At 26.2% G+C, this 21,535-nt stretch overlaps 6 protein-coding genes and 1 long non-coding RNA gene across 19 annotated transcripts in view; 4 read left to right on the forward strand and 3 right to left on the reverse strand.

Moving 5' to 3' along the window:
* The first annotated feature begins 1,705 nt into the window (after window positions 1-1,705).
* Window positions 1,706-3,627, forward strand: LOC102679791 (G protein pathway suppressor 2). Of its 7 annotated transcripts, none has more exons than XM_006616539.2 (8): window positions 1,706-1,925; window positions 1,994-2,210; window positions 2,281-2,434; window positions 2,491-2,605; window positions 2,685-2,756; window positions 2,867-3,025; window positions 3,114-3,238; window positions 3,341-3,627. In XM_006616539.2, the coding sequence occupies exons 1-8, from the start codon at window positions 1,829-1,831 to the stop codon at window positions 3,512-3,514; spliced, it is 1,113 nt and encodes a 370-aa protein (XP_006616602.1). In that variant the 5' UTR covers window positions 1,706-1,828; the 3' UTR covers window positions 3,515-3,627. The 7 variants fall into 7 exon arrangements, with proteins under 7 accessions (XP_006616602.1, XP_006616604.1, XP_031366705.1 ...); XM_006616541.2 differs by having other exon boundaries at window positions 2,703-2,756; XM_031510845.1 differs by having other exon boundaries at window positions 2,281-2,428.
* LOC102679418 (probable ATP-dependent RNA helicase spindle-E) lies at window positions 3,306-9,809 on the reverse strand. 4 transcript variants are annotated; one of them, XM_031510840.1, is made up of 10 exons: window positions 9,670-9,809; window positions 8,747-8,946; window positions 8,394-8,688; window positions 7,870-8,327; window positions 7,367-7,736; window positions 7,124-7,290; window positions 5,817-7,010; window positions 4,616-5,755; window positions 4,224-4,558; window positions 3,306-3,496 (listed from the first exon to the last, which is right to left on the reverse strand). In XM_031510840.1, the coding sequence occupies exons 2-10, from the start codon at window positions 8,921-8,923 to the stop codon at window positions 3,478-3,480; spliced, it is 4,155 nt and encodes a 1,384-aa protein (XP_031366700.1). In that variant the 5' UTR covers window positions 8,924-8,946; window positions 9,670-9,809; the 3' UTR covers window positions 3,306-3,477. The 4 variants fall into 4 exon arrangements, with proteins under 4 accessions (XP_031366700.1, XP_031366699.1, XP_006616598.1 ...); XM_031510839.1 differs by lacking the exon at window positions 3,306-3,496 and adding an exon at window positions 3,739-4,147 and having other exon boundaries at window positions 7,870-8,333; window positions 8,400-8,688; XM_006616535.2 differs by lacking the exon at window positions 3,306-3,496 and adding an exon at window positions 3,739-4,147.
* LOC102680985 (protein O-mannosyl-transferase 2) lies at window positions 9,739-13,277 on the forward strand. 2 transcript variants are annotated; one of them, XM_006616550.2, is made up of 14 exons: window positions 9,739-9,881; window positions 10,002-10,085; window positions 10,157-10,241; window positions 10,300-10,404; window positions 10,480-10,588; window positions 10,682-10,950; window positions 11,064-11,170; window positions 11,291-11,483; window positions 11,586-11,789; window positions 11,872-12,023; window positions 12,123-12,211; window positions 12,318-12,466; window positions 12,524-12,933; window positions 13,066-13,277. In XM_006616550.2, the coding sequence occupies exons 1-14, from the start codon at window positions 9,790-9,792 to the stop codon at window positions 13,100-13,102; spliced, it is 2,085 nt and encodes a 694-aa protein (XP_006616613.1). In that variant the 5' UTR covers window positions 9,739-9,789; the 3' UTR covers window positions 13,103-13,277. The 2 variants fall into 2 exon arrangements, with proteins under 2 accessions (XP_006616613.1, XP_006616612.1); XM_006616549.2 differs by having other exon boundaries at window positions 9,790-9,881; window positions 13,043-13,277.
* LOC102680900 lies at window positions 12,698-13,613 on the reverse strand. Its single transcript, XR_421916.2, has 2 exons — window positions 13,474-13,613; window positions 12,698-13,098 (listed from the first exon to the last, which is right to left on the reverse strand). It is a non-coding gene; the product is annotated as an uncharacterized LOC102680900 (long non-coding RNA).
* Window positions 13,481-19,114, forward strand: LOC102680575 (transmembrane protein 8B). Of its 3 annotated transcripts, none has more exons than XM_006616547.2 (6): window positions 13,481-13,865; window positions 15,609-15,859; window positions 15,950-16,227; window positions 16,323-16,955; window positions 17,020-17,872; window positions 17,952-18,967. In XM_006616547.2, exons 2-6 carry the CDS (start codon window positions 15,681-15,683, stop codon window positions 18,112-18,114), a joined length of 2,106 nt encoding a protein of 701 aa, XP_006616610.1. In that variant the 5' UTR covers window positions 13,481-13,865; window positions 15,609-15,680; the 3' UTR covers window positions 18,115-18,967. The 3 variants fall into 3 exon arrangements, with proteins under 3 accessions (XP_006616610.1, XP_006616609.1, XP_006616611.1); XM_006616546.2 differs by having other exon boundaries at window positions 13,857-14,013; window positions 17,952-19,114; XM_006616548.2 differs by lacking the exon at window positions 13,481-13,865 and adding an exon at window positions 14,321-14,454.
* A 47-nt stretch (window positions 19,115-19,161) lies between these two features.
* LOC102680438 lies at window positions 19,162-20,926 on the reverse strand. The gene is given in 6 exon segments (XM_006616545.2): window positions 19,162-19,811; window positions 19,909-20,050; window positions 20,158-20,344; window positions 20,529-20,614; window positions 20,701-20,754; window positions 20,757-20,926. Coding segments are annotated over 6 exon segments (918 nt in total). The 5' UTR covers window positions 20,802-20,926; the 3' UTR covers window positions 19,162-19,407.
* Window positions 20,250-21,535, forward strand: part of LOC102672943 — a 3,069-nt gene continuing 1,783 nt past the window's right edge. Inside the window, exon 1 of the mRNA XM_006616575.2 lies at window positions 20,250-20,336. The gene's annotated coding sequence lies outside the window, so the exon portion shown is untranslated. The remainder of the gene's footprint in view (window positions 20,337-21,535) is intronic.

Consider the following 21,535-nt stretch of genomic DNA (forward strand, 5'->3'; position numbering starts at 1 on the left):
TATAACAAAATATCATCAAAAAATATCGAATACAAAAGATTTTAATTAAGTAAATTTATCATTGTTAAAAATCTATTATTATATTCATTGTTATATAGCCGAGTACGTGTAGCCTTCTTAATATTTAAATGATATCAAAAGATATCAATTATATGTATAAGCATATTTTCGCATTGTAAAATTATATTCAAATTCAAATTATATTCAAAATAAAATGTAATAATTCGGAATATTCGTTTCGTGTTTTAATGAATAATAATTTAAAATGAATTACATATCTTAATCAAATATATTATTTATATATATCATATGTAAATATTCTAATTCCATTATTTTAGTGCTAGTTACTATTTAAAATCGTAAATATTTTTCGTCGTAATATATTTTTTCATGTTCCTTTCTAAATTAAAACAATAAATATTATAAGAAAAGAATAAAATAAAATTTCTGCTTATTTATTTATAAAATTTTGCTTATATTTTGCTAATATTTTTATATTACAAGACAGAGAAGACTTAATATTTATGCATAGAATTAATATTTATAATTATAATTAATGTAATTTGGCGTTTTATATTCTAAAATATTAATAATGTAAAAAATTGAAATGTTTATGATATGACTTAAAATGTGAACAATCTATTTCACGTTCAAGAATTACATTCAATTACAATTTTAATTAGAAATTTAATCACAAAAATTAATAAAATTAACAAATTTTAAAAATAATTTCTTTGATACATTTTTTCATAAATATTTCCATATATTAAATATTATATTGGATTGTATTTATAGATTTTTTGATTGCTAATGATAATATCAATCAAATATTGGAATTATTTATAACAAGGTAACAAAATAGACGGGAAAAGAACAAACATAAGGTAAAAATATGGAATTTAGGAATATTACAAAATGAAAATGAAATATAATAACAACAGATTAAATATAGAAGTTTTTATCAAATTTCTTTTACTAAAACTAAAGTAAGAGAAGGATAGAGAGAAAAAATGGTCATCTTTTGAGTACCAAAATCTTTTTAAAAGTAAATTAAGAATTGAAAATTAATGCTAATTTTTGAATGATTTTGAAAAACATGATTTTTTAAAGAAATATTTTTAGTATTCAAGAAATAATACTTTTTCAATCAATTCTTATTCTATTTCTATTCATTTTTTAATATATTACTATTTAGTCATACCATAGACTAGATATAGAAACTAGATGTAGTCTCTTATATCTAATCTTATTTATATTAATTTGATCTTACTTATATTAGTTTCATTTCCTCTGAAAATGATGTTAATTCCCATATTTTTACTTATTTCTGTTCTTTTCACACTTTTTTTCTTCTTATTCTTATTTATACTTGATGCATCACAGAGAAGAGATATCAATTAAACATATGAATTTCATGTATCAATATATTTCATGCAGATATTTTGTAATAAAATATTCTATTTTTTATTTTAAAATTTAGTTTTAATTTTAAATCATTATTAATATTGCAATTTTATTCTGATTCAAATCGATAACATTGAGAATGATATTAAAATGGTAAGAAGATCTTAAAGGCATCGAACAAAAAAATGCATTCAATGTTAGATTTATTCTGTACTTCGTCTGTGATGAAAATTTTTTAAGGTCGGTATTACAGTTAATGTGACACAAAAACTCATAAGAAATTATATCTATTTTATATTTCGTCTGTGACTAAGTTATTTATATTATTCTTAATAATGTATACAAAAAGTACATCTTGACAAGATTTTTCATCTTATTTTAATAGAATTATATTATTTTAAGATCGAGAAAAAACTAATTAACAATGCCAGCAGTAATCGTGGGTCCTCCTCAACGTAGTGAACAAATGTGGCAGGCATTAAAGGCTCACATTACAAGAGAAAGACAACGAAAAAAACAAGGTAACCTTTTTTACAAGAAATTTTCATTAAATTTTTGCTAGTATTATCTCTTTATTTTAATTATGTAGAACAAGAAGCAGATGCAGAAGAGGAACGTCAAAGAAAAGAAAGAGAACGCCAGCAAAAACAAGATGTAATGACTTTAGGTGAAACTAGAGAACAAATATCAAATTTAGAAAATGAACTTTCACAATTAAAAGATGAAAAGCATCAATTGTTCTTACAATTAAAAAAAGTTTTAAATGAAGATGATAATAGAAGACGACAATTAATTAAAGAAACAAGGTTTATATTATATTTCTTAACAAATATAATTTAATAATATATATTGTAATTAAATATTTTTATTGTATAGTGTATGCACTGAAGTTTTAACAGCAGTAGGATATCCTGGAACAGGTCCTAGAGTAGTTCATCCACAATTGTTTCTTCCATTACCAAGAAGCAGTAGTCCTCTTTACAAAGTAGCTGTTGGTGCACCAACACATACTTTATTACCAACTGTAAATGTATGAAAAATTTATTTATTTATAAAAAATTAATTTACTTATAGATTTTTTTTTAGGGACCATTAAAAAGAACACATAGTCCTTCACCACCTCCAACTGCCTCCCCATACCATACTGGTTATGGATATAAACCAACACCTTCAATACCAAGTTATAATCCTCCACCTTCCAGTAAGTATATAAAAATATAATAGCTATAATTTCGTGTTAGAAATATGAAAAAAAGACAAAAAAAGAATATTAAAAGTAGATATTTGTGCCTGTATAGAATCTGAGGAAGCAGCTAGGAGATCTGGCGATTCCCGAGCTGTTCTCTGGAACAGTGAGTGAATATAAACCTTCTTTAATTTCCATGTTCTTTCTTTAAAAAACCACCAACAATTATTTTTGCATTTCACATTCTTAATTTTGTTATAATGTATTTTCTTGCAGAGAACAATCAATATTCTGCTTCCAATTTTTACTCAGCACCTACTGGTCAAAGTGTTTATAGTTATTCTGCGCCAACTTCACAACCATCTCGAGAACCTGAACCAACCAAATCTGTATATCTTTCAAGTAATAGAGCAACATTATCAACACACCAAACTGGTATATTAAAGTTTATATAGATATTTTATTTTAATCTCTTTAAATTATATATATTAATAAGAGATTTGCAATATTTTTTATTTATTAGCTTATGTTACAAGTTTACATTCATTGGATCATAAAGGTGCTTATGCAGAAGATAAATATTATTTGAGGCCAAGTAGCCATGTTACTGTTCATGGTGGAGCTATTCCAATTCAACAACCTCCACAGGTTTTTTTATATTTAAATATTATATTCTACAACATATAAATACATATACAACATATAAATACATATACAACATATAAATACATAATATATAATTATAAACAGGGTGCAAAAACTGGAGGAATCACATCAGGATATCCAGTAAGAGCACCACAACCTCCACCAGCTCCATATCCTCCACCACCACCAGGTACTTATGTTAGTGCTTCTGGTGCTAATGTTCCTGGACGATTATTATATACTCAGCCTGGTGCCCGATATCTTCAAAGAGAAGTTTAGAATATTAATTCACAAGTACTTGAATTAAGGTACTTGTTCATATTGTGTATATGTTTTACAGTCACCATATAATAATATTGGATAATATTTAAAGATATTTCTCAATATTATAAAAAAAATTGTAAAAAGAATATATTTTATATGCCATTATTTAGACGCCATATTGCATATAAGATATATAAATACAAGATCTGTAGATATGTTTTGAATAATAGATAAAGCACTTTTATTTGTATATATTTTATTTTATATTAAAGATTTTTTTACATAATGCAATGAAAAATATGTAATTACATAAAAAAACAAATAGCAATAATTTTGTAAAGTTATAAAAAAATAAAATCATTATGCTTCTTAAAGATAGGATTGAAATAAAAATATGTTATATTGTTAAAATAGAATAACAAATTATCGACGAAATATTAACATATGTAACAAATAATGTTTTACATAAAATAAAATTGATAGAACTATATATTTTCTATCTTGTTATTTTAAAGTCTAATTCCTAATATTTCTTCGTTTTGTCTGTGTCTCATTGTATACAAATGACTGCGAAGATCAAATATGTCGGTTAACGTAAGATTACACAATTTGCAAAGAATATTGGTATTTTCAGGTTTTTTTGGATCCCTATTAATAAAATATTAATAAAAAAAATGAAATAAATTAATAATACTTATAATAAATTTTTTAATAATTTACTTACTCAGTTGCTAATATTCGTAATTTTTTTATATGTTCTGTAATTTCTTGTAATTCATTTTCATCTTCTAATTCTAATGCATTATGCAATTTATATATACTATTTGTAATCATGGATGGTTTATTAGGATGAAGCAATAAATTTTCATTATATAAACCCCATTTATCAAAATTATTAATAAATTCAATAGTGCGAATTTTTCTTTCTTTATCAATTAACTTTAATAATGCATCTTTTATTCTATTTTGACAAATAATAACTTCTTCCATGTTATTTCTGCTTTCAAATTGATAAGAAACTTGCATTCCAATATTCATCCAATGACGCAATCTATTTATCTGTTATAAATGAGAAAAATAAATGTATTGCAATCAAAAAAAATTTTATATACTTACAAATTGCAAATCATCTATAGTAATTTCAGCATCAAAATGAAGTTCTAGATCATGTTCTGGAAAAATACTTTTTTTAGTAAGAGGATCAAAACCCAATCCACATAATGCGCCAATATAATAACTTCCAAAATTATTGCGTCGTAATTCCATATATGGTGTAAAAATTAATATAATTAAAGCAGTTAACCCAGGAAGACGTGGCATTAATGTTGTATTATATAATGTTAAATGATGTCCAGATATATTTTGTGAAACAGACCCTGCTACTAAAAGTCGTACAGAAGAATCTTCAAGTTCAGTATCTAAGAGAACAGAATTCACTGAACTGGGAGCTATTTTTACATTTTTATCTCTTCCAGCCATAATAAGATGACTTAATTCAATTTCTAATGGTGAAAATGGTCCCCGTAAAGTTACTGTTGTATTGCATTCAATATCTGCAGGTGGATCTGGATAGATATCAGGCATATAATCTTGATTATACTGTAACATTTCATAATGATAACATTGCTCGTCTGATAATTCTGATTGTTGTAATCTTAAATTATGATTAAAGCGTGAAAAATAATCTTCTTCCTTTTTTATTGCCAATCTTTTTTCAATAAGACTATGATTTATATTAATTTCTCCCTCTCCATTTTTGTGAATTAATTCTATTGCAACAACGCTATTGACAATAGAATAAATTTCACCAAAAAGTAAACCAGATTTATTAATTAATGTCCAAAATAAATCAAATGCAGCTTGTGACCAATCATCATTAAAACTATGTGCTATAGATGGTCGAATTTTTGCTAATTTGCATTCAAAAGCCAATGCAGGAATATTAGAAATATCATTATTACATTCTAGATATTTCAAATCACATAATCGACATTCGCTTGAATAACCATAATCCATAAAAAAAACTTGTACTAATATTTCTGGTATTAATGATCTATGGCCTTTCACTATTGCTCGAAAATATGTTTTGAAATTATTTTCTTCATATGGTGCAATTACTAATGTACCAGTTTCTGGAGCTACTTTAAATGTTTTGAATTGATCTTTCATTTTTTCAATAGTTGATTCTATTTTTTTCAATCTTTCTCTAGTTACAGGATTACGCATTTGAACCCAAAAACGACCTGGATTTTTAACCTGAAAATTTAAATTTATTAAGATTATTATCATAGTTTATAACTTCATTAAAAATACGTACATTTTGTATTGTTAAAGGAATACGCGTTACTCGTAAACTAGGTAATTCGGATTTAATTTTATCTTTTATTATATTTTCAGGAGTAAGAAAAAATGACTTTCTATTCAAATTCATTTCATCTGCTCGTTGAATAGCTATAGATTCGGTTAAAATCGGTATTTCTATGGGAATGTTACATTGTCTCATTCTGACTGCTTTATAAACAGAAGGACATATTTTTCTTGATGTATAATTATATTCTTTTTCAGATATTTCTTTAGAAAATTGTACATAAACACGTGAAGAATTATCAAAAGATACATTTATTTTTCCAATAGAAGTTGTTAAATGCTCTTTAAAAATATCTTGAAATCTTCGAGCATACAAAAGTCCAGGTTGTCTCATAGGCCATCCTTGTAAATATACTGTCTTTGATGGATCTAAACCCCCTAACAATTTCACTCCAGCATGTTCGTTAAATTGATTTTCTGATATTGGTATGCTTCTAACAAAATAATTTGGATAAAATGCACCAGCAATTGCAATTTTTAAAACAAATGGTCGTTCATCTTCTTTCCATACAACTTTATTAACTCCAGCACTTTCTTGTATACCTAATTTTTCCAATCTATTAGTTAATTCTGTTACCATAGCTTTAACTTCGCGTAGCACTCTAATCTGTACAAAATTCCTTAATGCCCATGCTTTTTCTTCATTGTCATTATTGAGTCGACGATTAGCTTTTTCAGTAATCCATACTTTATATACATTCATAAAAGCAACACAATCACTGCAAGAATTGGCTGCCCAACTAAGTCTAATATTATAGGCTAACATTTTTTGTTGAAATGGATTACTAAACATATCTTTAACAGATAGACTAGCTGCAATAATGATTGTATCTTTTAAGACACTAAATACATGTCCTAACATTATTAATTTCGATAGATGAATATCCAAAGGTAAATTAGCCATAACTCGACCAAGATCTGTTAATTCTCCATCAAGAGGTTGTATTTCATTGCCTTTATTTAATAATGCTCCTGCTTCCTTTAATAATAATATTGTTCTTTCCAAATTTCCAAGATTAGGTGGATCAAGAGAAAGCGCTAAAATAGCTTTAGGTTCACCCATATCTAATAACTTTGACTTGAGAATTACATTTTCTAATGGAGATCGTAATATTTCGGGTGATACTTCTTGAGGTAAAATACTCTGTAATTTTAAATTTTTATTTTATTTTAACAATTTTATTACAATTTTATATTAACTTTTAGATTATTAAATAAATTTACTCAAATTACTTTTAAATTATTAATAGAAATTACCTCATAAAATGCTCGTGGCACTAATCGATATACTCTACCATCCATTACTCGGCCAGTACGACCTGCCCTTTGTTCACAATTTACTTTACTTGCCCATTTTAATTCTAAACATTGAAAATTCGTTTGTGGATCCGTAACAAGTTGTCTTATTAAACAGAAATCAATTACTAAAAAACAATATAAAATTAAATATTGTTTTATACAAAATCTTTTATATTTCTTATTGTAATTAAATAAACAAACCATATTTTACATCAGGAACAGTAACACTACTTTCGGCAATATTTGTAGATAAAATAATGCGACGATAACCATGAGGTGGTTTTTGAAAAATCCGTTGTTGTTCTTCGTTTGTAATTGATGAATGTAAAATTACTATATCCCATTTAGCTTGTTCATGTTTTGGTAAAGATAATAAATTATTCATTTCTTCAATTTCATTAATTCCTGGTAAAAATACAAGAATCACATGTCTTTCATAAACATTTGTTTCTGGATCATAATTTGCATCATCAGCTTTCATATCTACATCATCAAGAATTTTTATAAGATTAACACAAAAATCTATCATTTTTTTTGTAATATTTGGTTTAGTAGCATTAATTTCAGGTATCTATAAAAAATATAATAAAATATATTTAAAAAAATATATAAATTATATATTATTAAATATATTACATTTAAATAAATCAAATCAATTAAATATTATTTTTATTTTATTTTAAATACTAATATTAAACATTTACCGGTCCTAATACAGTCATCTGACAAAGATAATAAATACCAACATTAAATAAAGTTTTTTTTGGTATATCAATAATAGGTGCAGGAACAAGTTTATTTCCCACAGGAGAAGAAAAATATTTAGCAAATTTTTCTACTTCAAATGTAGCAGACATTAAAATAACTTTTACTGAACGTGAATTTGTATGTAAAAGCTTTCGAACAACAAGAAGAAGGAAATCCATATCTTGATCTCTTTCATGAACTTCATCTAATATAACATGTGTATATTCCAACATATTTTTGCTATTTATTAATTTATGTAAAAGAACTCCAGTAGTGCAATATGTCAAACGTGTATCTCTGGATGTATGATTTATTAGGCCCACTTGATATCCAACAAGAGTACCTACTGGCCAATCTCTTTCTTTACTGACACGTTTTGCAATACTTATAGCAGCAATTCTCCTAGGCTGTGTAACTATAAAAATATAAAGAATTTTATTTAAAGTAAATTAAATATTATTATAAAATAAAATAAAATTACCTATAATATTGCAATGAAGTTTTTTTTTATAACAGGAATCTAAAATAAATTGAGGTACTTGTGTAGTTTTGCCACAACCAGTTGGTCCTTGAATTACTACAACTGAATTAGTTTCAATCATAGACACTATTTGATCTCTTTTAGAAGTAACTACTAAATTAGGTTTTGTATGATAAACAAATTGATATGTTTTATAAATATTCATTGTTTCTTCATTTTGTATATTTTGTATAGCATCTGTTCCTTGTGATACATCATCAAAATTTCCTTTATTTGTATTATAATAATTTGCAGTCTAAAAATATCATAAATAAATAGGATGTTAAATAATGCTTAAATTGTAAATTACATACCTGTAAAAGTTTATTTTCTTCTTTTTGTACATATTCTGCTATATAATCTGTTCCTTTTTCTTTATGTATAGTTGTATTTAATTTTTGTACATCTAATAAAGACTTGTCTAATAATCGTTTTCGGCTTGATGGACCAGGTAATACTATTTTTTGATTATACATGTTCAATACATCCATTTTACATCAAAAATATTCAAGACCTGTATTAAAATAGTTTTATAAAATATATTGGAATACACATTTGTATATAGTTTTAAATAATAATGATGTTATTTTTATTTATTAAGATATTTATTTACATATGCTTTACAATAATCAATGATTTAAATTAAAATAATTTACTTAAATAAATATAATTTATATCAAAGATATGAATTACCGTTTTATTTACTCAAAGTTTTATCAACAATTAAAATTGAAATTAACTTAAAATATTTCTATAACCTTTATTTACTAATAATTAAAAATAAATGAATTTTATATAATTTTGAAATATATTCAATTTTTTAATTTAAAAAAATCAATAATAAAATGAAACAATGAAGATCCATTTTTATAATCCTACTTCTCTGCAAAACATAGCGGTACTTTTAAGATATTCTTAAAAAAAATAAAAATTTTGAAATAGAATAAGTTTATATTGAAATATAAAATAATTTAAATATTTTTTATAATTGAATATTATACATAAAGTTAATTTAAATTATTATATAAATGAAAAATACAATGTGCATTTTTATTTCGTTAGCATATTTGAATTCATATACACTATATTATATACATTGTGTATATAGTAAGATGCATGTATCAAAATCTAAACATTATTAATTGTATAATAATATATTATAGTTATTATATTCAATAAACTTTCTATGTATTTATTTCATTTCAATATTATTTTAACTTTATTTGTACGTACTTGCCAATCTATTCAAAATTTATCTGAATGAACCGAAGAAGTTGTTAACTCCCGAAATTCAATTTACCTCTCTGAATCACGTTCGTGGCTTCTGTGAACTATTATAATAATTAATAATAATAACATGAAGAATATAAGTAATTCTGAATGTACACACAAAATAAAAAATTTACATAAGATATCTAAAGTTACAGAAAAAAGGGAAACAACCGATTTGTACGTAGCTTTATATTCTAATTTGTTTTGAATTTTTAAACATTTTTCTTTATATTCTAATTTGTTTTGAATTTTTTAAATTGTTTTTCTTTTTTATATATTTTCATAATGTAATCACAGGAATTGGTGGCTTTTATTTGGAATTATTATAATACTCACAGCAGGAACAAGATTTTATAAAGTTACAGAACCACAACATGTTTGGTAAGTTATTTGTTAAGAAATATTGTTGCATTAAATTTATATTTAATTTATATAAATATTGAATATTTTAGTTGGGATGAGACTCATTTTGGTAAAATGGGAAGTTGGTATATAAATAGAACATTTTTCTTTGATGTTCATCCACCTCTTGGAAAGGTAAATAACATATATATATATTATTTTGTTATATATATTATAAAATATCATATTTTAGATGTTAATAGCATTATCTGGATATGTAACTGGTTATGATGGAACATTTCCCTTTGAAAAACCAGGAGATAAATTTGAAAATGTTAAATATGTTGGTATGAGAATTGTAAGTATACTTCATAATATAAAGATTATAAACATAAAATATTTAATAATAAAATAAATTTATTCTATGTTTCAGTTTTGTACATTTTTAGGTGCAACTATAGTTCCTTTATCATATCTCATTATATGGGATTTAACAAAATCTATTCAAGCAGCAACATTTTCTGCATTATTTATATTGTTTGGTATGTATTGTATTTATATATGATATTGTGTTTATTTAATATATATAATGTGTAATAAAATAAGTATATTGCTTTATAATTTATATATTTTAGATGTGGGATTATTGACATTAAATCAATATATTTTATTGGATCCTATATTATTATGTTTTATGATGTGTGCAATTTGGGGTATGACCCGTGTAGGTTCTCTTTATAATGAACCATTTACATGGAAATGGTGGGGTTGGTTATTATTCACAGGAATTTCTCTTGCTTGTACAATCAGTGTAAAATTTGTTGGTTTGTTTGTTGTTTTGTTAGTTGGATTTAATACTGCTTTTGAATTATGGAGAGAATTAGGAGATCTCACAAAACCTATTGTAAGTTTTATAAATTTAGTATTTTATTTTATAATTTTATTTTATAAATATATATTTAATAATCATCATCATCAAAAGATAACTATTTTAATTTATTTATTCAATTTTTACAGATAAATGTAGGAAAACATTTATTAGCACGATGTATTTGTCTAATTTTTATACCAATATTTTTGTACATGTTATTCTTTTATATTCATCTTACTGTTTTAAGTAAAAGGTGAAAATTTTTTTATTATATATATACAAATTTTTAATAAAATAATATAATAATTATATTATAAATATATAATATAGATATAAATATATAATGAATATAATTTGAAATATTTAATTATAGTGGAAGTGGAGATGGATTTTATAGTTCTGAGTTTCAATCTTTATTAGAAGGAAATTCCTTATATAATGCAACAATGCCACGACAATTGGCATATGGAGCTACAATTACTTTAAAAAACCATAGAACTGGTGGAGGATATTTACATTCTCATTGGCATCTTTATCCAGAAGGCATTGGAGCTAGACAACAACAAGTATTAATCTTATTATATTATTATTTAATTATTATTTACTATTATTATATTACATTTATACTATATTTTTTTTTTGTTTTTTTTTTAATGTTTTTTCATTAGATTACAACTTATTCGCATAAAGATGATAATAATTTGTGGCTTATAAAAATGTTTGATACTGATGATATACCATCAGAACCGATATTAGTAAAACATGGTGATCTTATACGCTTAGAACATGTTATTACTCATCGAAATTTGCATTCACATAAAGAAATTGCACCTATTTCTAAAAAACATTATCAAGTTACAGGATATGGTGAAGTAATTATTTTTTATAATAATTTAATTTATATTAATTTTTTATTTATAATAATTTAAAAATAATCTATCTTTATTTTTATAGAATGGTACTGGTGATGCTAATGATGTATGGAAAGTTTTAATAGCAAATGGTAAAGATGGTGATGTAATCGAAACGGTGACGAGTAAATTAAAATTTGTGCATTGTCTATATCACTGTGTTTTAACATGCAGTGGTAAAACATTACCAAAATGGTTAGTTACAAAATTTAATATATTTTCAAGTAACAAAATAGAAAAAAAAATTTACATATGCAAAAATTATTAATTACATATGCAAAAATTATTCTTTAGGGCTTATAGTCAACAAGAAGTTTCATGTAATCCAAATATGAGAGACAAAAATGCACTATGGAATATTGAAGATAATAATTATGCAAAATGTTAGTGTGTTCAATATTTATTATTACAATAAATATCAAATAATTAAATATAATTATATAATATTTCATAGCATATAGCATTTTTACTATTTAATGTTTTTTACAGTACCAAATGTCAGTTTTCAAGTATATGCACCTAGATTTTTAGATAGATTTTTGGAATCACATGCAGTAATGTTGCAAGGAAATTCTGATTTGAAAGTTAAAGAAGGAGAAGTATCATCACGTCCTTGGCAGTGGCCTATTAATTATAGAGTATGTTATATAATCTCAAAAAAATAAAAAAATATAATTAAATAGTAAATTTTTCAGGGTCAATTCTTTTCTGGTAACAGTTTAAGGATATATTTACTTGGAAATCCTATTATTTGGTGGGGTAATATTATATTTTTAATACTTTTTATCATATTATACATTCACGCTTGTGTAAGACAACAACGTGGTTGTATAGAAAGTCCTGCTATCCTTGAACAAAGAAATAAAATATTAAATGCAGGAAAATGGCTTTTTATTGGTTGGATATTGCATTATGCACCATTTTGGGCAATGACTAGAGTTTTGTATTTTCATCATTATTTCCCAGCTCTATTATATAGTTCAATGTTAAGTGGAACAACTTTAAATTATATTCTTGAAAGTTTAATTATTTTATTTCCAAACAAATTTGGATATGTTATATATCATACAATAATGGCTATTGTTATTTCAAGTATCACATATAGGTAAATATAAAAATGCAATTAAATAATGAATATACATACACACACACACACACATATATATATATATATACATATGAATATATTTATTAATTAATTTATTTATTTACAGTTTTTATTTGTTTTCTCCATTAGCTTATGGTATGATTGGTCCTTCTTCATTAGATCCTGAAAGTCCAATGCATTCTTTAAGATGGATGGATACTTGGGAATTTTAATGAAAATTATTCTTCTATTTTAAATTTATAAAAAACAAATATAAATATATTTATTTAAAATTTATAAAAATTTAGACATATATATCATTATATTTTTATATGTATAAATATAAAAAATATTTTACAAAATTGTGACAATTTTTATTTTTAATTGCAAAAATTATACGATTTATTTTTCAAAAATATAATATTTTTTCATAGTTTTATTTATAAGAAAGAAAAGAAATAACTAAGATTATATTATAACAACAAATCTCATAAGGAAAAGAGATTACATGAGAAATTATACAATGAGAGATAAAAATAATATTAGTCAAAAACCTACGATGCTGATCACATTAAAAAGTTTCGAGTGAGCGTAGCAACTCAGCTGATCGACCCACGTGTTGGAGTTGCGCCTCGACAACGCGACACAGTCTCAATTGTCTATTAACCGCCCGATCAAAAAGAAATCTTGAATCATTGTGAATCTTTTTTTAATTTTTAAGTTTATTTAGTCCAAACAGTTATAGACATCAATTTATTTAATACATCGAGTCTTCATTTACACCAAATCTCTGCATTATTAGTGCATTTAACCGATGAATAATAGCACCAATTTTTAACGATCAATAAACAACTCCCGGAGATTTTTATTCTGTTGAGCGACTACGAACGCACTCTCACGTGAGATCAGGAATAGTTGTCAAAGTGACCACGTGTTCTTATGAATTTCCGGTACGTATTCTCGCGCCTATATGTACGTACAAAATCGCATGATTATTATTATCGATGATCGGTCTACAGAAAGATATAACGACCAAGACTAGTGAGGTTTTTGCTTGGATTACTAGTGTTATTTCTTCCTAGAAACACAAATTAAACTGTATGTATGAGTATGAATTTATAAATTTTAATAAAAAATTTTAACAGTGTATATTAATATGTATTAAATTTGATCGATAATCACATACTCAGTCGCCATTCTTTTAACATCGGCAAAATTATTTAATTGGCAATGATAAAATTCATAGAATTGTCGACAATTCGCGCGCTAATTTAGATTGGTTGAGAAACTTGTCTAACGATGAAGATTTAAAATGACTATTGTTTAAAGACACTTGTTGCTATACCGAGCAAAGATAATCGGAACAATTGATTTTATTTGTCATAGCTTATCAAGCAGTATCGTTTAAAAAAACTTAATCTGTTCGACTGCATGTGAAGCATAGAACATTATGAACGTGTGTAACAACATTAATCGGATATCAATGTGTACATATATTAATACGTAAGATACAAATTGCCACGTTGCTCTCACATTAAGGTATTTAACTTAATCAAGTATAAATCAATCAAATGTATATTAAGTTCATAATAATTAATTTTATCGTTTCATTTTTTTTAAATAGATATTTAACATTTTTTATGTATTATTCTACAAAATATTTGTGTAAATATTAAATAACTTTTGATTGATAATTGATTATAATTGAATTAAATTGAAATATGATTATATTATATATTATGTATTAAATTATATGTGCGAAATAGAAATTAATTAATATGTTCGCTGATAATTGTACCAAATAAATTATAAAAACGAGCTCGCAAACAAAACATCAATTAACTATTAAATTTTAATTGATTGGTATTAGGAAATCAATTTTTCATATATAATTTAATGCATAATGCTTGGATAATTTATTTCAAGTTATATCGAACTTGAAGAATTGTTTTTCTCTTGTTTTTCAATTTTTATTTGTAATCGTAGTTCGTAAGTTATCAGATAACTTTTATATTTTTTTCTTATTATTATAATCCTTATTATAATCTTACTTTTTATTTGAAATCATTTTTTTAATTATTAAATTTAATTATTAAATTTTTAATTATTTTTAATTATTTTTAATTTTATTTTTTTTATTTTTAAAATTTTATTTTTAATTATTAAATTTAATAAAACTTGATTTTGATTAACTTTAAATTTAATTTAATTTAAATTCTTAAATTATCATTATTTTATTTCTTAATTTTTATTGAATTGAAATATCTATATTTACAATAACAAGTAACAATTCTGTTCCATATCGCGGAAACATAAAGAAATTAAACTATCGTATCTTACAAACGCAGGAAACGCGGGAATTGGTAATGAAATTTGACCTACTTACTTGATCGTATATATCGCGCAAATCTTCGTTAATACTTAAAATGAAAAAATCTGCGAAGGTGTAACTCCTATTATATCATTTCCTTCTTGAGAATTATCATAAATTGGAATATTTCTTCATTTATGTTGCAAAATTACATAAAATGGTAATCTTAAATAATATCATGCAATTTAAAATGATTACATCATGACTTGAATTTTTTAAATTTCGAATTAATCACAATAAAAAACAAAAAATTTTTTTTTTATTAAAGAAAAGAAAAAAAAAGATTAAAAATATATTTTATAAATATATTTTATCTGTGTAGATTGTTAAAACACATCTTCTCCAATTAGTCGTAGAAGTAGTTTGTTATGTGGCGAATCGTAGGATCTATAATATGCGAGACGTACTAGTCATTTCATTGGCATGGATTTTCGTGATAGAACAAGGTCTGTGCGGCAAACTCGAGCGAGTTGCTCATCGACCCAACAATGTTCTCGACGATTATTATGCCTATCGTCACATCTCTATTATCCACTTCAATGTTCCGGATTGCACAGTCGCTGCAAAATTCAAGTAAACTTTGATTAAAATTGAATATAAAAAAAATTCAATTCCTTTATTTTTACTGTAAAAAATAAATAAATATGATTCATGTATCTTTAGGTTCACTGTAAAAGAAGAAAAAATTAGTGGAATAGGTGGATGTTCGGCTCGAAATGTCTCTATATTTTTGAAATCTGGCAGTCTACCATTTGTACGACCTGATGGATCGAAGATAGCAGCAAAACTTATGAAAGAGAGACGTCGATATTATTCTTTAGATATGGAAAGTAATGGATATAATGATTCGATAAGAATTGATGCACCTTCGCCGGGCGATTGGTATGCCATTGCGTTTCGATCTTGGAGCGATCCTGATAATGGAAAGATTACACAACAAGGTTAATTACCAAATTAATGAATAAATTATAAACAAAGAAGAGTTGATGTTAATGACGTAATAGTATATAACGTATATATTATTACATATTTGCAGGACTTGGAGCATCGTGCGATACTATATTAGATGCAGAATTATTATTAGAATCTGCTTCTATAGTTTCGTCAATGGATCCAAAATGGAAATATGAGGTGCATATGAATGAAAGCATGGATTCAGCTGTAATACAGTTATTAATTCCCGATGAATTCGTGGAATCTAATTTATTATTTACATCAAGTTGCGGTGAAGAATGCACGATCGCGGTTTATGTGACCGCAGAAGATTATTTGACAGGAATGATATTGAATACTACAAATGGCACTGTATTCTTCAAGCCTTATTCAGATGCGTTTCATTATGTAACTCTTCGTTTGCTTTCTGGAAACTCTTCGAAAGTATCCTTGCAGTTATTCGATAATTCGTCCACTTATGACTTGGATCAAGTGAAGTTAGTGGATTTAATGAGGAAATCCTTACCTGATTTTTTTCTTTTTGATTATGAACATCTGCAAGGAAACAGTATAAAACCATCAGCTTTTAATTTAACTTCAAATACTTTATCCGTCCTTAGTTTCGAAATCGGTAGAGTATATGATGTTGGTGGTACATTAACTATAGGATTGAAAATAGTTGACGTGAAAGATAAAGGAAAAAAGAATATCATTGTGATCGCTTGCATTTCATTAGGTGAGCAATTAAAAATTGAGTGAAAAACGAAATTTTATTATTCAAGCAATTCCTGTTCTATTAGGTTATTATTCGAATATCACTGCCGGTGGAAGTTGTACACGTATGGAAAATACAACGATCGCGGACATTTATGTGAATTCCACAGGGCCAGCTACTCTTCACATTCCATTTCCAGAACCAGGAATTTGGCATATAAGTTTGAAAGCATTTTGTGTGGAGGAAAATTGCCATTGTATCGGAACCTGTTTGAATAATACTATATGTGAAGACTGTGATTGCATGAATCCCTGTGATGCCAGAGTAGAGAGTCGTATTTCTTCATTACCTTGCATCGAAGGTCGCTGCAATTCTCGCGGAAAATGTATGCATTATATGAGTGGCGGTTTTGTATTTGCCGCATGTCATTGTTCAGGTGCTTACCGAGGTTTTGATTGTGCGGATGATACTTATGTACTCAGCAACAGCGACATAATAGTCCGAGTATTAATGTTAACATGCAGCAATTTGGCTTTCATTGCTTCTGTTTACGTGGCAATACGTCGACAATATTTCACAGAAGCTATAGTTTACGCTGCTGTATTGTTCTTTTCAACATTTTATCATGCTTGTGAAGCTGGAGAAGATGTATACAGCGTATGCATTATGAGACTGAGTGTGTTGCAATTCTGCGACTTCTTCAACGCTCTTTTGTCTATTTGGGTAACATTAGTAGCAATGGCTTCGTTCGGACCGAAACTTACTGCTTTTTGTCAAATAACTGGAGCTGTTATTCTCGCTATGAGTGCTGAAATGGATCGTACAGCCCTCTGGGTATTTCTTCTGCCAGCCATAACGGGTTCTGCATTGATTGGTTTTTCTTGGGGTATAAGATGCAAGAGAAGAGGTACGATTCGTTATCCATCACGTCCTTATAGGTAAGTTATTTTTCTTTAGAAATTCATAAATGCCAATATTATTTGCATTATATAAAGTGAAATTTATTTATATTTACAGGAACATTTATTTTCCGGCTGGTCTTCTATTAGTTTCCGTCGGCCTCATTTGTTACGCATTTCTGCAGACAAGGAGTAATTATTATATTGTGCACAGTTTGTGGCACGTGTGTGTCGCTATAGGAGCTATACTCCTTCTACCAAAGCGAAAGTACATGAAATAATTGTTTTTCTATAAAATGAAAGTTATTGAAAATTTATATTGTATTATATTGAAAAAAAACCTCGTTGCCAATTTAATGAAAAAGAAAAAGGTACAAAAATATTTGTAGCAATTAACGGTGCTCATATACGGTACATCGAACAATATTACAATTACCAAAGATTTTATTCTTATAAAAGTTAAATAATGTTTATAAAATAGTTAATGTTGTTCATCTAAATGTATATTATTAAGTAATATGAACTTCATTACAGCATTAATTGCTTTAATGTTGTCTATCTATTTATATAATTATCTTAAGATAAAATCGGTCAATGGCATCATGCTTGATTGCTTGTTTATTAAGTTTATTAATATCAGTTATTAAATTATATTGCTTAATAATGCGTTCAACAAAAGTTTTTGCTAAGGACCAAAGAATTTCTAGGATAAGCATAGATAATTATATATATAAAATATAATAAAGAATGTCCAATATTTTTTTGTAAAAATAAGATTACAAAGATTATAAGATTACTTACATTTACTAATCTGATGTATCACAATATTCTATAATCTATCATTGATTATGAATTCCTCAAAAAGTATTTTGAAGTTTAAATTCTAATATGGTTTATTTAGTATTTGATATTTATTTTTATCGATGTTAATCTTATAAAATTTTGTTTTATTTCTCTTAGGAATCAGAACCTCGCACGCGATTCATACATTAATAGAAGTGATTATATATTTATATACATTGTAAAGAAATTATATCTATATTGAATGATCAAAACATTGTGTTCATACTAAAAGATAAATCGTTATACCATTTAACTCTATACGGTCTTATTTGCCTTATTTAAAGATTGTATTGATTGTATAAAAAACACGTGTCTCTATTAGGAAAGTTGTCACATTACATGCTAAATTGCGCGAACCAACAGTTCCATCACTTTACGTGGAAACAATTTCACTTTTCTTAATTCATATATACAAAATCAAATAAATGTAAAAGGAAATCACTATACTATTTGTCCTTTTTAATTTATTAAAAATTGTCTGCAATTACTATTTACTATTTATAATTAGGATATAAATTTCCCGATAGGAAATTGATTCTATTTGTGATAATAGATTATTTAATAAAATGGAACTATATATAAATTTTTATATAATATCATCTGTAATATAGTATTGATTTTCATTATCATGCTGTTTGTTTAAAAACATACGCTTCTGAGAATTCATTATATTTTAATCGAATTAGAATATTCATATCATCAGAATCTTTGACCTCTGACATTATTATATATTATAAAGTCCCAGTTCCTGTAGGCGTGGAATTTCCTGTGTTAATTGCGGCGATTGTAGTAATTACGTTTGATAAAAGGGATAACATAGTTTCCATAGAGAATCCGCAATGAGGATAAATCCGCGAACAGTTTCGACCAGCTCTCCCTGCTTCCACTGCCTCCTGTATCGCGGTTCCTTCCATAGTTGTACGGAAAACTTGATTCGTCGTAATCGTATCAATCACACGGTCAAAGGACGAAATTTTTTCATCGTTATTTAATTTATTGGCCTCTTTAACAGACGAAGAAGCTTGTTGCGAATAAGTACACACGATTCGTTGCATGCAGGATGTTGTATCGATACCATGATGGGCCAGGACATCATCCATTTTTGTCATTATTTGAGTGAAGCCGCTTTCTTCGCCTAAAATAAATATTTTGTTAGAAAATTAATGATAAAAATTTTAATTCTATATCAATACAGAATTAATCACTAATTATTAAAATTTAAAGTAACTTACTTCTTGCATAATGACCATAAGTACCAGAAAGGACGTAGAGCAATTTAGGAATAATGAGGATGGAACCTATTCCTATAATAGCACCCAAGAATAATCCTCCTAAATCTATTTTTGCCGGAGCATACGTTGATATTCCGTAACCCTGTACCAATTTCTACATTACTATTATTGTTATAATTATTATTATAATATTATTATTATTATAATTATTGAGACATGTTTAAAGAAACAAGAAGAAATATGACTTACGCTTCCTGTGCTACCAAGATTTGTGAAACTGAATCGAGGTTCTTGACTGCGATCCGTGATATCGTTACTGTCCATGTCATTCCGTTTCGCTGAAGTCTCATTACGAAGTTCTGCTTGAGAAGGCATAGCAAGTTGATCCTGAGACTTTGCACTTTTATCCATATAAATCATGGAACTCGGTATAAATCTATTTACAATTTATTTCGCTTAAAGAAAGAGACTTTTACTTATAAATAGAGAATTTAAAATTTAAAGATAAATAGAGAGCTCATTGTTTAGAAAAAAAAAATTAGAAATAAAAAAAATCAATTGTATCTTATAGATAAAAATATATTTTTACAATCATTAATCAGATCTAAAAAGAATCTTACCCTCTATCATCAAATTTTGGACTGCTTCTAACAATCGCCATTGAAGAAAATAAGAGTAAGATGAGATTTTGAAGATTAAGCAGCATCTATGAAAATAAAATTTGAAAAAAAAAACATTATACATTAAGAACATTATTTTTTGATGATTCTATCTCCTTTGAAAGAAACATACCTTCGAAGAAATTAGAATTATCAAAAGAGAGTAATTCTTGAGGGCGTGTCGTATTATTTCGTTTTGAAGAAACTGAAGGATATTAACATTGTTCGTAGCATATATAGCCATGCACCTACTCCGAATCGTCACGACATGACAAACCATGGACATAATTGGAACCGGTGGTTTCGCTTTCATTGTTAGATTTCCATAGGACACTCTTACGGTTCGTGACTTGCTCGTCTCTTCTGAAGAAGCAGCAGGACGTTAAACTGTCGCTGTGAATCACTTGCGACAGACGTTATTGTCTTGAGCCCGAAATAATTTATCTTTCGCAAGATCGATAAGGATCTTTTAACGCATTTTGTTTATTTTTTTTTTCTAGATCCATAATTTTTACATTTCTTGAAAAAAAATTTCTTTATTAACACAATATTATTATTGTGAAAAAGAAAGACAAGATATTATACAATATATTATTATTCTAATTTTTGTGATACTTGCAATGTATGTGATTTTAAATTTCAATAATGGAAATAAAAGAAAGAATATCTTTTGATATTTTATTTATTAAAAATCGCAGAAACTTCGTGAAATTGGAATATCATATGTCAGTCTTGCGGCTATGCATTCGTCGTCCATTTGATTTTGAGACAAGAAATTCGTTCTGCAGGTTGCTCTGGAAAATTCACGAAAGTCATATGCATACACTAACAAACCTCACATATGAATGCACATATAAATTAAAAAATGTTTCCAGTGTTTCTCAATCATTATATGATACTAACTTTCGCTTTAATTTTAATCAAATAGCAATCAAGAAATAAAAATATTTATATATATATATATATAT

This window comes from Apis dorsata, unplaced genomic scaffold, assembly GCF_000469605.1.
Source record: "Apis dorsata unplaced genomic scaffold, Apis dorsata 1.3 scaffold_265, whole genome shotgun sequence".
Taxonomy (NCBI): domain Eukaryota; kingdom Metazoa; phylum Arthropoda; class Insecta; order Hymenoptera; family Apidae; genus Apis; species Apis dorsata.